The sequence below is a fragment of the Kockiozyma suomiensis genome (assembly GCF_038497685.1).
Source record: "Kockiozyma suomiensis strain NRRL Y-17356 unplaced genomic scaffold V2V93scaffold_8, whole genome shotgun sequence".
Lineage (NCBI taxonomy): Eukaryota > Fungi > Ascomycota > Lipomycetes > Lipomycetales > Lipomycetaceae > Kockiozyma > Kockiozyma suomiensis.
In genome coordinates, this window is record NW_027117671.1 from 153,803 (window position 1) to 166,531 (window position 12,729).

At 45.4% G+C, this 12,729-nt stretch overlaps 4 protein-coding genes across 4 annotated transcripts; 3 read left to right on the forward strand and 1 right to left on the reverse strand.

Annotated features, from left to right (window-relative positions):
* Nucleotides 1–64: 64 nt before the first annotated feature.
* V2V93DRAFT_370525 (fungal-specific transcription factor domain-containing protein) lies at nt 65–4,091 on the forward strand. The gene is made up of 3 exons (XM_066910296.1): nt 65–396; nt 615–734; nt 1,185–4,091. The coding sequence occupies exons 1-3, from the start codon at nt 166–168 to the stop codon at nt 3,705–3,707; spliced, it is 2,874 nt and encodes a 957-aa protein (XP_066765226.1). The 5' UTR covers nt 65–165; the 3' UTR covers nt 3,708–4,091.
* Nucleotides 3,912–7,174, reverse strand: V2V93DRAFT_257466 (exocyst complex subunit Sec15-like-domain-containing protein). The gene is made up of 4 exons (XM_066907140.1): nt 6,433–7,174; nt 6,219–6,362; nt 5,858–6,161; nt 3,912–5,792 (listed from the first exon to the last, which is right to left on the reverse strand). The coding sequence occupies exons 1-4, from the start codon at nt 6,841–6,843 to the stop codon at nt 4,138–4,140; spliced, it is 2,514 nt and encodes an 837-aa protein (XP_066765227.1). The 5' UTR covers nt 6,844–7,174; the 3' UTR covers nt 3,912–4,137.
* Nucleotides 7,175–7,881: 707 nt separating this feature from the next.
* Nucleotides 7,882–8,710, forward strand: V2V93DRAFT_370532 (60S ribosomal protein eL33). The gene is made up of 4 exons (XM_066910297.1): nt 7,882–7,974; nt 8,064–8,141; nt 8,222–8,330; nt 8,427–8,710. Exons 1-4 carry the CDS (start codon nt 7,956–7,958, stop codon nt 8,542–8,544), a joined length of 324 nt encoding a protein of 107 aa, XP_066765228.1. The 5' UTR covers nt 7,882–7,955; the 3' UTR covers nt 8,545–8,710.
* Nucleotides 8,711–10,846: 2,136 nt separating this feature from the next.
* Nucleotides 10,847–12,610, forward strand: V2V93DRAFT_324923 (RNA recognition motif 2-domain-containing protein; the record flags this gene model as incomplete). The annotated part of the gene is made up of 7 exons (XM_066907489.1): nt 10,847–11,089; nt 11,157–11,625; nt 11,696–11,914; nt 11,978–12,008; nt 12,067–12,144; nt 12,199–12,250; nt 12,311–12,610. 7 exons carry the CDS (start codon nt 10,847–10,849, stop codon nt 12,608–12,610), a joined length of 1,392 nt encoding a protein of 463 aa, XP_066765229.1.
* Between the last annotated feature and the right edge of the window lie 119 nt (nt 12,611–12,729).

Consider the following 12,729-nt stretch of genomic DNA (forward strand, 5'->3'; position numbering starts at 1 on the left):
GTCAGCAGCACCGCCGCACGCTTAGGCTTCTTCGTTAGAGCCTTCCATTTTTTGCTGCTTTCTCTATCGTGCGTGTTCCATCTCTCCTCTGCTCTCACCCGCTTCACCACCCTCTTCCCGCTCTCTCCCTCTCCTGCTTTCGTCGCAGGCAGGCGTACGGCCGCAATGCCCGCTACCAGCGCCTCCCAGCGTCCCGCGCAGCACGAGGTTGACCTGCTCCGCTCCAACCGCGATGCAGACCGCGATGCACACGCACATGCACACGCACTCGACTCCGATACTTCCTCTAGAGCGCACGACATCCAGATTAAGCACTCACACTCCTCCGCCGCCGCTCAATCATCCGCAGACAAGCGCAAGCTTGTCATCGCTTGCATCGCCTGCCGCAAGAAGAAGGTATGTCGTTCGGTCTGCTGCGATGCTATACTGGCAGGCGACAGTGTCTGCATTTGGCCAGAGTTCTGGTGGCCTCTGATTATGCGATAGTACGCACTGTGTTTCTACTGTGCTATCTTTCCCAGTAATCCTTGAGTTATCTTACTATGCTGAATGCAGTCGTCACGCATCCAATACCCTTAGTGCAATTTATGACCGTGCTAACGATCAACTTCAAGGTTAAATGCTCGGGCGATCGTCCTGCTTGCGGCAACTGTCTTCGACTAAATGTTCCATGTCAATATCCCGCTGTTAAAAACAGAGGATCTCGTTTTGGCTACTATGAAATGTTAAACAAGGTAAATCCACACTCCACTTTCTTTTCGCCTTAGCCTCTTCTCCGGACCTATCTTTCGCTACCAATTTGCCCCCCACCTCGCCCGCCCTCTATTCACCTGCATTTTTTTCTGGCACTGTAGCTCTGAACTTTCTGGACTCTTTGATCTCGACTCATGAGCACGGTCCTTTGTGCGACTGACGAATCAGCTTTTCGGAGATGCGTATTCGCATCATGCAACCCGCCGACCAAGACTAGTCGCGAGGCCACCACATCTTGATCTATGCACGACAATTTGATTCAGCGCACAGCGAATTTTTAAGAGTTGAGCTCCAACTTTTAATTCTCCACTATTTGGTTGATTTTTCGACTATTTCGGAGATAGTGGCTGGCTACATACAATAGTACAAAGAGCTTAACCGCGTAGTGCACGCAATGATGCATTTCTGCAATTACTGACTTTACTATCTAGCGTCTAGAAATGATGGAACGACACATCAAACCGCCGGCCATCGGAAATCCGTCGTCTCCATACCACGTCTCCAGGAAGCTTTCGGCTCTCCCGATCGTCAGACCCCCACCCCCACCACTTCCTTCTTCCGCACCATTTTCAAAAAGCAAAAGTGGCAGTAATGAAAGTACCGTCAATGGCAGTACGCAGCGACTGAAACGTAGCGCCGATGGCTCTTTCAAAGGTCTCACATATGGCTATAGCGGTACTCCCAGTAGTGAGGATCTCGAAACTGCATACAACGGATCAAACGGTAATATCACTGCAGAATCAGAATCTCCAACAAGTTCTCGAGATCGACCAGGATCGATCCCGGCTCCATCAAATGTTCAAATGCCTGATTTTGAAATTATCGAGCACCTCACCGAACTGTATTTCAGATATCTTAACAATCAGTCATACGCTTTTCTTCACAAACCCACCTTCATTCCGCGACTTCGCGCAGGACAAGTCAATCCTCTTCTTGTTCTGACCGTCTGTGCTGTGTCTGCTAGATTTTCGAGACATCCGGAACTGTTGACTCAGCCAAGATATGCAGCTGGAGAAACGTTTCTTCTTGAAGCCCGTAAACTTCTGAGTCAGGAGTTTGACGAGCCCACTGTTGAGACTACGCAAGCTTTGTTGATTATGGGCTTTAGCGATTTCTGTGGTTTGAATGGAGGACGCGCGGCTATCTACTCCGGTTTATCAATGCGAATGGCTGCAACGCTAGGTCTCAACAAGGAATTTGATGATCCTGACCTCAGCTGGATAGAGAGAGAAATTCGTCGCAAAACCTGGTGGAGTGTCTTGGTTTTCGATCGTCTGGCACATTCAGGCCCTAAACGTTCATTTTTGCTTATGGAAGAAGAATGCCAGATTTCGTTGCCATCGAGTGATCATGCATTTCTAAATAATATCCCAGTCGTGACTGAAATGCTATCAGGGGAATATCCTCCCAACGACCCCGAACTGCCGCGTGTACCGCTTGACTTACCAGGATACCACATAAAGTCAGTTATCATGTGGGGCCACATTGCATTCTATGTGAACATGGGTCGTAAGAAAGAGAACTTTGCTCCATGGACAGAATACTCAGAGTTTCACAAATTGGAGCGAGAAATCGACAGTTTCTATTCGTCTCTACCAGCGCATCTAGTGTACTCAAGAGACAATCTGGTAGCGCTGGACGCAACCCAACTAGCAGGTACGTTTGTGCATATGCATGTTGCCATTCAACAATGCCTATGCGCACTACATCGATGCGTCTACCCTTATGATCACTCAAATTCTAAATTTGAGGCGCCCCCAATTTCTTTCATTGAAAGGTCTGCAAACAAACTCACAGCCGCTGCTTGCTCGATATCTGGTATCTTGAATGATACTCTGCAAGTTGAAGACGTTCTTCCAGCATCATTTGTAGGCTTTGGCGCCTATAACTCTGCAACTGTTCACATTGTTAATGCTTTCTCTACCGATGCTGCAATTTCACAGATGGCAAAGAAGCATTTAACTGTAAATCTTAAATTTCTGGTTCTGATGCGTGAATATTGGTCAATTGCAGGCAGTTGGTGTACAACTCTAAAAGAGCGCTATTTTCATAAACTACAGCTTGAGCGAAATCCAGATGTTGCTGAGCGTGGATCCCTTATTTCAAGACCGCCATCGCCGACCGTTCGGTACGGAACTCTTGATTTTAACGGCAAAGAAAGTAATAGTCCTGGTCTTGCCAAATCTGACGGTGCTACATCTTCTGGAGAAGGGTCAACTGGCAGAAGAGCGTTGTCGACTTCTGCGACTGCTAATACGTCGGTGGTGGCCGCTCTTGTACAACATCAACAACAACAAGAGGCAGATAAACAGCAGCAACTAATGCAGCAGCAACAGCAGCAACAGCAACAACAGCAACAACAGCAGAGGCAGCATCAGCCTCAGCTTGTAGCGCCTACTCCGATTATGAGTACCAATTTGCAAGAAGTAAGCCGACATTCAGACACCGCGCTTCTACCTCCTCTTCCACCACAGCAACCTGCTACCACATTCACAGAAACCTTGGTATTACCGTCGACTTTCCCTCCTGTTGATGACGAAGTGCCGAATCCGTACTTGTACGATTTTGATGAGACTTGGCTTCGAGCACTCGAGAATAATAAGGATCAGGTTGTTATCGACGCTGATCGTGTAGGCGAGAACTCGTTCTTAGACTTTGGTTCCTCAAACTGGTTTACAGATGCTCAAACATCTCGGCCGTACGATCAAAGTGGGCCACAACCAGACGTTCTTTCACATCAAGTCCAGCAGCTAATGTACCAACAGCAGCAAGCTCAGCAAGAACAGCAAGCCCAGCAATTGGCGAATGGAGGGGCGACCGCGATGGACGGGGATAGCTTCTTTAATGAGATATTTGGTGACATGGTTTGGGATATCAATGGTTCGGGTGCGACACAAGCGGCCACAGACGCAGCAGGACAGTCAAATGACATGAAACTGAAGAGAGGATTGTAAAAAAGGTTGTATCAAGCTACTTGATGAATAGGATTTATTTTGACTGAGCGCGGGGAGTTTTTTTTTTCTCATGAATTGTTTTATTTTTTGATTTTTTTCGTGATACGTGTTTTTTGTCGCTTTTTTTTAGTACCAGACCTACGTCTTGTTTTAGGAGTGTTGTCAAGATATTCAAGATTGACTCGTAGGGCAGCGAGCAGGACAGAAAATTCTACAGAATAATAAGTTTTGGCTGGAGGAGTGTGATACGGTTAACAATTTAAAATCTCATTTTCGTCCCGTTTACATTTAGGAATACGCAGCTTCTGTGCTTGTAGTGAGAAGAAAGTCGAATATACTAAAAGCGAGATAAAAATAACTCCAAAGTCTATAACAATACTAATATACAAAAGTTTGAAATTGATACTTTTTTTGCCAAATCGCGACGAGTTCAGTTACCACGTCCGCGATATAGTCTCCTAGCGCGCGAAGGAGTAGCCGGAGCTGCGTGTAACTTTTCGACCAACACCATAGCATTCTGTGGCTTTACGCGTCCGTACTTGCGCATTCTCACTTCGGTATTATTGTACTCTTCAATATTGCTAGACAGTAATAAATTGATAGTCTGTCTTAATTCAGTGAATGTCGTGAGTAAACTGTTGTCGCCATCATCGTCGGTACTTCTATGGCGAAGTAACATTGGATCTTCCGGTGCAGCGCCGTTTACTGACGTGCTTCGATTTTTCGCATTGCGAGGTGAGAAGGTAGATAAAGCGGTTGAGGTTGAACGAGAATTTTCAGGTTGTCCAAGATCTTGAACAAACATCTCGACGTAATGTACATCACGATCAAAGTTATGAAGTGCGGGTTTGCTGATTCTGCGACCCGCATTCAAGATTAATTCCAACATTGAGGTAGCAAGATGATCGAATGCGTCAAAATACAGGAAACTAGTAATTGACTGAGGAAGGTTAACCAATGTCTGGTTGACGAGTGTCTCTAAGAATCGAACCATATCAATCAAATAACTACTCGGATTCGAATTTTCTGTCGTAGTTTCCCAGTCATACTCTGCAATCTCCAAGAAATCGTCAATCTTTGAATTAATCAACTCGAAAATACGCTGCTCAGCATTCTTTCTGGCGCGCGCAAATTCAGAAACGGCGTCGAGTTTGATTGGCTCAGGCAGATGAATACTGGAGGTCTCGTTTAGTGTTCGCTCGATGGCTGAGGCCGCGCTTTCAAAATACTCCAGATTGATAAATATTTGCACAATCTCCTCTCGATTACTGCTTTTGAGACGAGTGAGTAGTGTAGCACATACTACATCGACCAGCAGTTGATCGACCGACGACCGCAGCGTGGATTCAATTTGACCAGGATTCTGTTCAGTAAACTCATCCGAAAAATTATAGTGCTGATTCACAAAGTTACGCAATTCTGCGCAGCAAAGCGGGTATACCTGTGAGAATGGAAGAATGCACGGGAACGTGACGTTAGACGGATCGATATCGGCTTGGTACCAGCTGATATTGACTACTTGTTCCCAGAGCTCGCGCTGGTTAATGACCATTGGCATGTAATCGTCTTCCATCACACTCTGATTGAATTCTTGCGCAAAGCGCTGCTTAAGGAAATCAGAATACTTTCCAAACAAAGAAAGCATGAAGCTCTGGAGGCGAACAACGGAAAATTCAAAGCTTTCCATAGTTTGAATAAACAGACCTAGCAAGGTGCGAACGCGAAGCAATGTTTCAGGGTTATGTAGTGTTTGTAGAACGGGGTCAATAAGATCTGCTATTCGCTGACACATGGATTCCCATAATCTATCGACCGACTCTGCTGTGCGTACTTTGTATGCCATGCGCACGGTCGCGCGTTCAACTATGGCGAACCCGCATGCGCCGTGTAAAAGGTTCTCTAGAGGAGAGATATCGTCGTCTGTGAAATTTATCGATTGAGGTAATAGTCGTTCAGTGTCTTTGACCCGATCATACTCGTATTGTTCGCGAAATTCGTTGAGCGAGCCGAGGGCAGTGTAAATTAGTATACAGTCGTAGAAGGGAGTCAGATCAACTTTGATATGAGCGTTGTCAAGAGGATCAACTAGATGCATTAAGTCAGAAAAAGTTATTCTAGATGGATAAAATGAAAAGCTAATGCTCTCGTACATTTTTCATCGTCGTCATCCTGCTCCATTGCCAGCTCGACCGCTGAATTCAATTTATAGAAGCGAAGATGAGGATCCTTATCAGCCTTAGCTTTCCATTTTCGTCGTCGCACTTCAGTGGAGCTAAAAGCTATCATCCCAATTTGTGAAGCAACTTCATGCACACTCTGAAGCCAAACTGCCAGGTCAGAAATGACGTCTTGCTTGATTGTGTCTTTCATTAGTGGAACTGAGTGTCTGATACGCTGCGCGAAATCAAATTGGGCAACTTCCTGGAGATGGTTTCTTTGCAGGTCGTCGAGATTCTTGAAAATGTATTAGCGATAAAGCATATTTGATGAAAGCAAGATAAGTAAGCGCACCTTCAAGGCTTGAAAATACTTCTTTTGTTCAATCATGTCGTAAACTTGGTTTGTCATATGAAGCACTTTGAGGCATTGATGAAGGGCAGTAGTAGCATCATCAATATTATTCTTTGCTCCTTGAGAATCTTTCAGCATTTTATTCTATTCCAACGAGTTAACAAGGGCTGCAATCTAACCATTAGTGAGAAATAAAACACATATGTATACACACTCTAGCAACAAATGCGCGGCCAGATTTCTGAATGCTCTGATTGATTTCAAGGACACTAGATAGCATTTGCTCTGAGTTTTGCTTTACTTTGGCCAGCTGATGAACAGCCTTTGTATATTCCTGCTGATTGCTGTTGCAAAGCTCTTGCACTTCGGTCTCCTTCTGTGCTGTTATGGTTGCCAATCTGTCGACAAGAAGATCAACGGCGTTCGCGTTGACTGCATCTTCGACGACAGGAGCAAGCTGCTCAAGAAAATCATCACCTTCAAATGAGTTGAGGAGTGATATAGGATCAGAATTAAGAAGTAAAACTTCCTGAAGATGGTTCATCATGACGTCGGAAGGGTCGACGGCACCAACGGCGGGTAAAGATGCAGAGGGCATTGTCGCGACGGCCGTAGAGGTTGCCATCACGAGGCTCACACACAAGCTCACACACAGACAGCCTTTCCCCCACTATGTATTTGTGGATTATAAGTGCTGCTGAAAAGCAAAGAGGAGGCTTGCTGAGAGGTGTGGAGTCTGAACGCGAAAGCTTACGACGTCGTCATCGAGGGGCTCCTGCCGAGTTTAAGGTTTAAAATGAAGCAGGGTGCACTGCAGTGATTTGTAAAGCATGATTAAGTGATGAACAAAACGTATAATAATAATGCACGACCACAGACTAATCAAAAGGGATAATATTTCAGATGGGATTAAAATAGAATAATTCACAATATGAAAAATATACGCATACACATTACATGTATGTTCCTTGTTAATTTTTCATCAGTTTATTTTGATATATATAATTCAACAGAACCCAATAGAGACAGACAGACATCGTCAAACCATGAATCCATACAAAACTTGTCAGATTACCTTTCATGCCCGCCCAAGGACTGTCACTCCGGAGAGGCATAGTCACAAGGGTGGAGATCATCGAAAACTACTCTACATCTGCAGTAAACTGCAAAATGCAAAAGAAGTCCCAAAGCATCATCCGAGAGCGCACAACAGCCTTAATAATAAGGACAAAAGCTGAACGGTATCTCAGCGAGCTTATTTAGGAGAAAAAAGCTCTCACTCTTGGGCATGAAGGCGCACAACTCATCAACCAAGTTGGATTCAATGGCTTCTTTGAATAAATCAAAGAATGACGTATACTATAGAAATGATCCTACTGCGGAGGGAGTTAGCAAACGCTTTACCAAAGACGCCGAAGAATTTATTATAAGCAAATCATATAGGGGATATCTTACTGAAGTACGTCGACAAAGAAAAAAAAAAAAGCCGTAGGCCGGCGAGCACGAAGCCTTATATAGAAGGCGGCATTAGGGTTACAGTATAACCCTACACAAAAATTTTAAGCTGGATTAGGGTTGTTGCTGTAAGGTTCAAGAAAGCAGTCACGTTTGGCTGGCAGCTTACGGGCGACGGGCTTCGAGTTGGGAGGCTCTACATTGAACTAGCATTGGAAGTCTATCAGGATCCTTCAGCAACCAACACAGTCCACCAACCTAGGACATACACAGATCAACAAAATGCCGGAGACTCACAGACGTAAGTATTGCTTGTTTGTATATGAGAACTCTGCAAGAATAGAGATAATTTGCTTGTCGGAACGAGAGACTGACGAGGATATAATGTAGTTTACGTTAAGGGCAAGCACATCGCTCACCAGCGGGGCAAGCGCAACAGCCACCCCGGCACCTCTTTGGTTCAAATTGGTATGTGACATTCTGATTGATAATTGCTGGACTTGGTGCTGTAGTTAAAGACTGAGATTACTGACTGGTTGTGTCTATAGAGGGTGTTTCGTCTGCTAAGGAGGCCCAGTTTTACTTTGGCAAGCGTGTTGCTTTTGTCTACAGAGCCAAGAAGGAGATCAAGGGATCTAAGATCCGCGTTATATGGGGGTACGTAATTCGCTATTTCATCTTTGTTTTTTTCCGCGAGAAAGAGGCAAAGTGCTGGTCGATAGAATGGTATGGCTTTGCTAACAAATGATACAGCAAGATCACCCGCTCGCACGGTAACAATGGTCTCGTCCGCGCCAACTTCAGATCGAACCTGCCACCAAAGACCTTTGGTGCTAGTGTCAGAATCATGTTGTACCCTTCAAGCATCTAAATAATGAAGAAATTTGACGGCGAGTGTGTCGCGAGAAGCGCTAAGCTGTCAAAAGAAGGGGAAGATTTTGTGTGTGTTTTTGTTAGAAAAAGTACGGTTATCGACATTTCTTCTCATATTGTATTATATTGAATACACATAATGGAACAGTTATTGTGCAAAGTGCTGAAGTAGAAGTAGCTGTAAAGAGAAGAGTTGGTACTTGAGGATAGACGGTAAGCAGATGTAGCTGTAGAGGTAGTTACTCGACAATGATTAGAGGAGAGAGAAACTAGAATGAGTTAGTGATAACAGTTCATCGGAAGAAAAAAGGAAAGAGTGCTTGAATCGTGAGAGTGTGCTCGTAAAAAGCATGCAATTGTGCTACATACAATGAAAATTAATACCCAAGCTAGGACTTGTTCAAGATCAGCCCTTGCAGTCTCGCATATCTCTTTTCTTCTCTTGTCTTTGCATACAAATTTCAGTAATTCGATGTTTGGATCCGCTAAAATTGAGATAAAAGTAGAGGACGCCAGGTTATATAATGATTTAGATTACATAATGATTTGGACAGGATATCAGCGAGTATGGTAGATACATCTAGATCTCAGTAGCAGCACTCTTTCGTGATATTTTAGTGATCAGTTTGTGATCTCTTTAATTGTTTATTAGTGCTGTTTCATCAGACTTGCCCATTCTTTAACTCCAGGTGTCAAATACGAGCCAGCAGACAGCAGTTAGCACACTATTGTTGCACGCAGCAAGCCCAAGATCGACCGTCGCACACCGCCGTCCACAGCAATCCACACCGATTATCACTGACTAGAACTAAGAGTATCCACTAAACTAACTAAAATCCCAGTATTGATCCAGCTGACCGGTGCTGGCTGATAAAAGTAGCCAGAATTGCCGGGGTTCGCTCGCGAGTCGCGTGAAAACAGTCGACACGGCGACGACTTGTCTTCAAGCAGAAATAAATAAACAATCTTGCCCGACTTAAATAACACCTCTCCGCCCGTCATCCTCGCATTTTCTGCCACCGCCCTTGCTCCTCTTCTTCTCCTTTTCTCTTGTTCTACTCTCTGCTCCTGTTCCTTTGCTCTCTTTCTCTCTTTCATGGCATCGTCCGCGACGACCTCCTTCTTCTCTTCGTCCGGTCACGCATTCTTCAGCCAAAATCATAATGCAGAGATCTCGCTCGGTCTAGCTCCTCCCGCCCTGCCCACCCCCATCGGCACCCGCCCATCCGCCACTCCCTCGCCCCCCTCCAACGACAGCTCATCCTCGTTCGAGTCCGCACAGTCTCGTCGCACCAGATCCCCTCTCGGCGACTTTGACGAGCGTCAGGCTATCCCCTCCGCCTTGCTCGACTCTCCGCCTGTTGGAGGCTACAGGGCCTCTGATCCGCGCCGTCTCAATAGTCAGCCGTCCCTGAGCTTTCGGTCAACCTCTTCGCTGAACAGCCAGTCAAACCTCGCTCTCGCCTCTGTACTTTATCCCACCTCTTCATGTACGTCTAGCCTCTTACTCGCTCGCGTTTGTGTACGCTGTGACTCTTGTTGACGTTTGTTTCTGCTAACGTTTACCCCCTCTTCATGCAGCTCAGCAAGCTGACAGCACTTTATTTACCTCTCCAGCCCTCAGACACGCCAGCATCGACAGCGCCACTCAAAACTCATCCGAGTCCTCCTTTCTCGCAGACCAGCGCTTTGATGTAACGGCAAACTTCGAGGGTCCTTCTGTACAGAGTTCTAACTCTTCCTCCTCCCGCTCGTGGAAAGGTAGCTTTGTCTTTAACGATGATCCTATCGCCTCTGCAAGGCCTTACCCCATGAAAAGCTCTCGCAGTACTGGCAGCCTCACCGTCGTGCGCGAGCACTCTCACTCAACCTTCGCTGCCGACGGCCACTCCTCATCCTCGCAGCTGCAGAACTTGCCTCCCAGCCGCTATCTCAAGCTTTCCGGCCTACCCAAAACGGCCGATCCAGGGTTTCTTGCCGAAAATCTTAGCGTATTTATCTCTCATTACAGGCACAGTTGCAGAACAGAAACTAACAGTCATCGCTCCGAAACAGGCATTTGGCGAACTCCGTGGTATCTATACTCGCGAGATGCCGCTCAACGGAACCATCATCGTGGCTTACTATGACCTCCGTCATGCTGTTACTGCGTACAAAGCCATTTGCTCTCAGCCCATCATGGGCTATCTTCTACATCCACAATTTTTTCCAAAAAACTATCTCATTCAGGTACGTGCTTGCTCTTATTTCTCTGCATTCTTTGTGCCAGAAGTTTAAATAGTGCCCTAACCCGACAACCTATGCTGAAGATTAGCGAGAGCGGCATCGACATCCCATTCCTGGCCCATGGCGACGATGATCTTACCATTTATTTCAGCCATGGGTCTCCCGAAGAAGCGAGAGGTATACTGGAGAAGTATTTGCCAAAGTTTGGTAGCGTCCTGTCGCTCAGAATCGAAAGCGACACTAGTATTTCCTGCGAGTTCTTTGATCTGCGTCATTCTGCTATGGCCGCCGAGAGCTTGAACGGAGCTGTCATTCGGGTATGCGTATTTTCCATATGACGGGAAATGAAAGCGAAAAAAAATTCTGACTGTATTGAATTGTTAGGATGTGGCATTTTATGTGTCTTATATGCCTGTCGACGCCCATTATAAATCTGAGAGTTCAGTAAACTACAACGGATCTCCGCCAGGTACCGCGCATAACCTGACGGGATATGCCGCCGATGACCGCCATCACCACAAGGGTCTTTCCGTTCATGCTCCCGTTTTTGAAGTTGGAAAGCTCCCTATGTCTTCTTATAGAGATGAGGACTCTCGCAGTCCTTTGCGGTCGCACGGCAATTTCTCAGAGCCTCAGAGCCCGCTCGACATGTACAGGCATGAGCATCTGAACGCCGATTATCCTTTCGCAGGCGGGCTTTCGCGCCATGAATCATTCATCTCCTCCCGTCCCCGCAGACTGGAATCGGGTTACAGGATCGATTATCGTCCATCGCCTACTCTGCCCTACAATCGAACTTCTCCTCTGGCGCGAGGATTCTCAAGCGACTATGATGCGGCTGAGGCGTCTCTTAGTAAGATAGTTCTAGGACTCCCTATTATTTCTACGGCATGGTGGAAAACTAACGTGAAATAATCCTCTAGCGTTCCAAGTTGAGAATATTCCAGACGCGTCTATCCGTGGCTATAGCGTATACACCAACGCAACTGTGCCAAAGAATAATGTCGTCGATCTGGAGCGCATTGCTAGGGGCCTTGATACTCGCACAACTCTCATGCTGCGCAACATCCCCAATAAAGTGGACCAGCAGATGCTCAAAGATTACATCGATGTGACCAACCGAGGAACTTATGACTTTTTATGTATGTAGCTTACCTCAATATTTTCGGCAAACCCTGCTTTTATCTAACCATTATGCTGTATAGACTTACGAATTGATTTTTTGAACAAGTGCAAGTCAGTGACTCTTTCTCAATTTTTGCTAGTAATACAGGTACTAATTATAATTTTTTAGTGTTGGCTACGCATTTATTTCGTTTACGTCACCTGAGGCGATCATCACTTTTGCTAAAGCAAGAGCAGGAACTAAATGGTACTGTTTTATGTAACTTTTACTCTTTGTATTAAATTCACTAACTCTATGAAGGAACCGTTTTAACTCAGAAAAAATCTGTGATATTTCTTATGCAAACATATACGTGGCCGATTATATCTCAGTTTTCTATGTGCATATTTACTAACATTTATTGTTTACTCAGGGCAAAGAATGTCTTATTGAGAAATTTCGAAATTCTAGTGTGATGGATCAGGACGCCGCCTATCGTCCAAAAATCTATTACTCTGATGGTCCCCACAAGGGTGATGAGGAAGAATTCCCACCTCCTAATAATTTGAACCGAAAGCTGCGCTCAATTGCTAGCATTCAACAGATTGGTAATAATTATATTGAGCAGAGGTGTATTCGTAGTCTTTCATGGAATCAAGCTAATATAGGTATATTAGGACTCTTTCCTCCTGGCAGCAACAGCGGAAACTGGCGACGCGTTCCTCGCTACTGAACTTCTTTTTAGTCTTGCTCTGAATCATATCCTTTTTTGCTCTCATGTAGAAAGATGTTTGCTGTGTTACTGCTTAATATATCTCGCTGTAAGACGAGATTTTGAACTTTTTGTTTCAT

What these genes read in the sequence shown, in the direction of transcription:
- V2V93DRAFT_370525 (XM_066910296.1), top strand. Translation starts at nt 166, where the DNA reads ATGCCCGCTACCAGCGCCTCCCAGCGTCCCGCGCAGCACGAGGTTGAC. An exon ending in TCGCCTGCCGCAAGAAGAAG is followed by an intron (nt 397 to 614) that starts GTATGTCGTTCG and finishes ATCAACTTCAAG; the next exon opens with GTTAAATGCTCGGGCGATCG. An exon ending in ACTATGAAATGTTAAACAAG is followed by an intron (nt 735 to 1,184) that starts GTAAATCCACAC and finishes TTTACTATCTAG; the next exon opens with CGTCTAGAAATGATGGAACG.
- V2V93DRAFT_257466 (XM_066907140.1), bottom strand. Translation starts at nt 6,843, where the DNA reads ATGGCAACCTCTACGGCCGTCGCGACAATGCCCTCTGCATCTTTACCC. An exon ending in AGTATTTTCAAGCCTTGAAG is followed by an intron (nt 6,162 to 6,218) that starts GTGCGCTTACTT and finishes TACATTTTCAAG; the next exon opens with AATCTCGACGACCTGCAAAG. An exon ending in GGATGACGACGATGAAAAAT is followed by an intron (nt 5,793 to 5,857) that starts GTACGAGAGCAT and finishes TAATGCATCTAG; the next exon opens with TTGATCCTCTTGACAACGCT.
- V2V93DRAFT_370532 (XM_066910297.1), top strand. An exon ending in CACCTCTTTGGTTCAAATTG is followed by an intron (nt 8,142 to 8,221) that starts GTATGTGACATT and finishes TTGTGTCTATAG; the next exon opens with AGGGTGTTTCGTCTGCTAAG. An exon ending in AAGATCCGCGTTATATGGGG is followed by an intron (nt 8,331 to 8,426) that starts GTACGTAATTCG and finishes CAAATGATACAG; the next exon opens with CAAGATCACCCGCTCGCACG.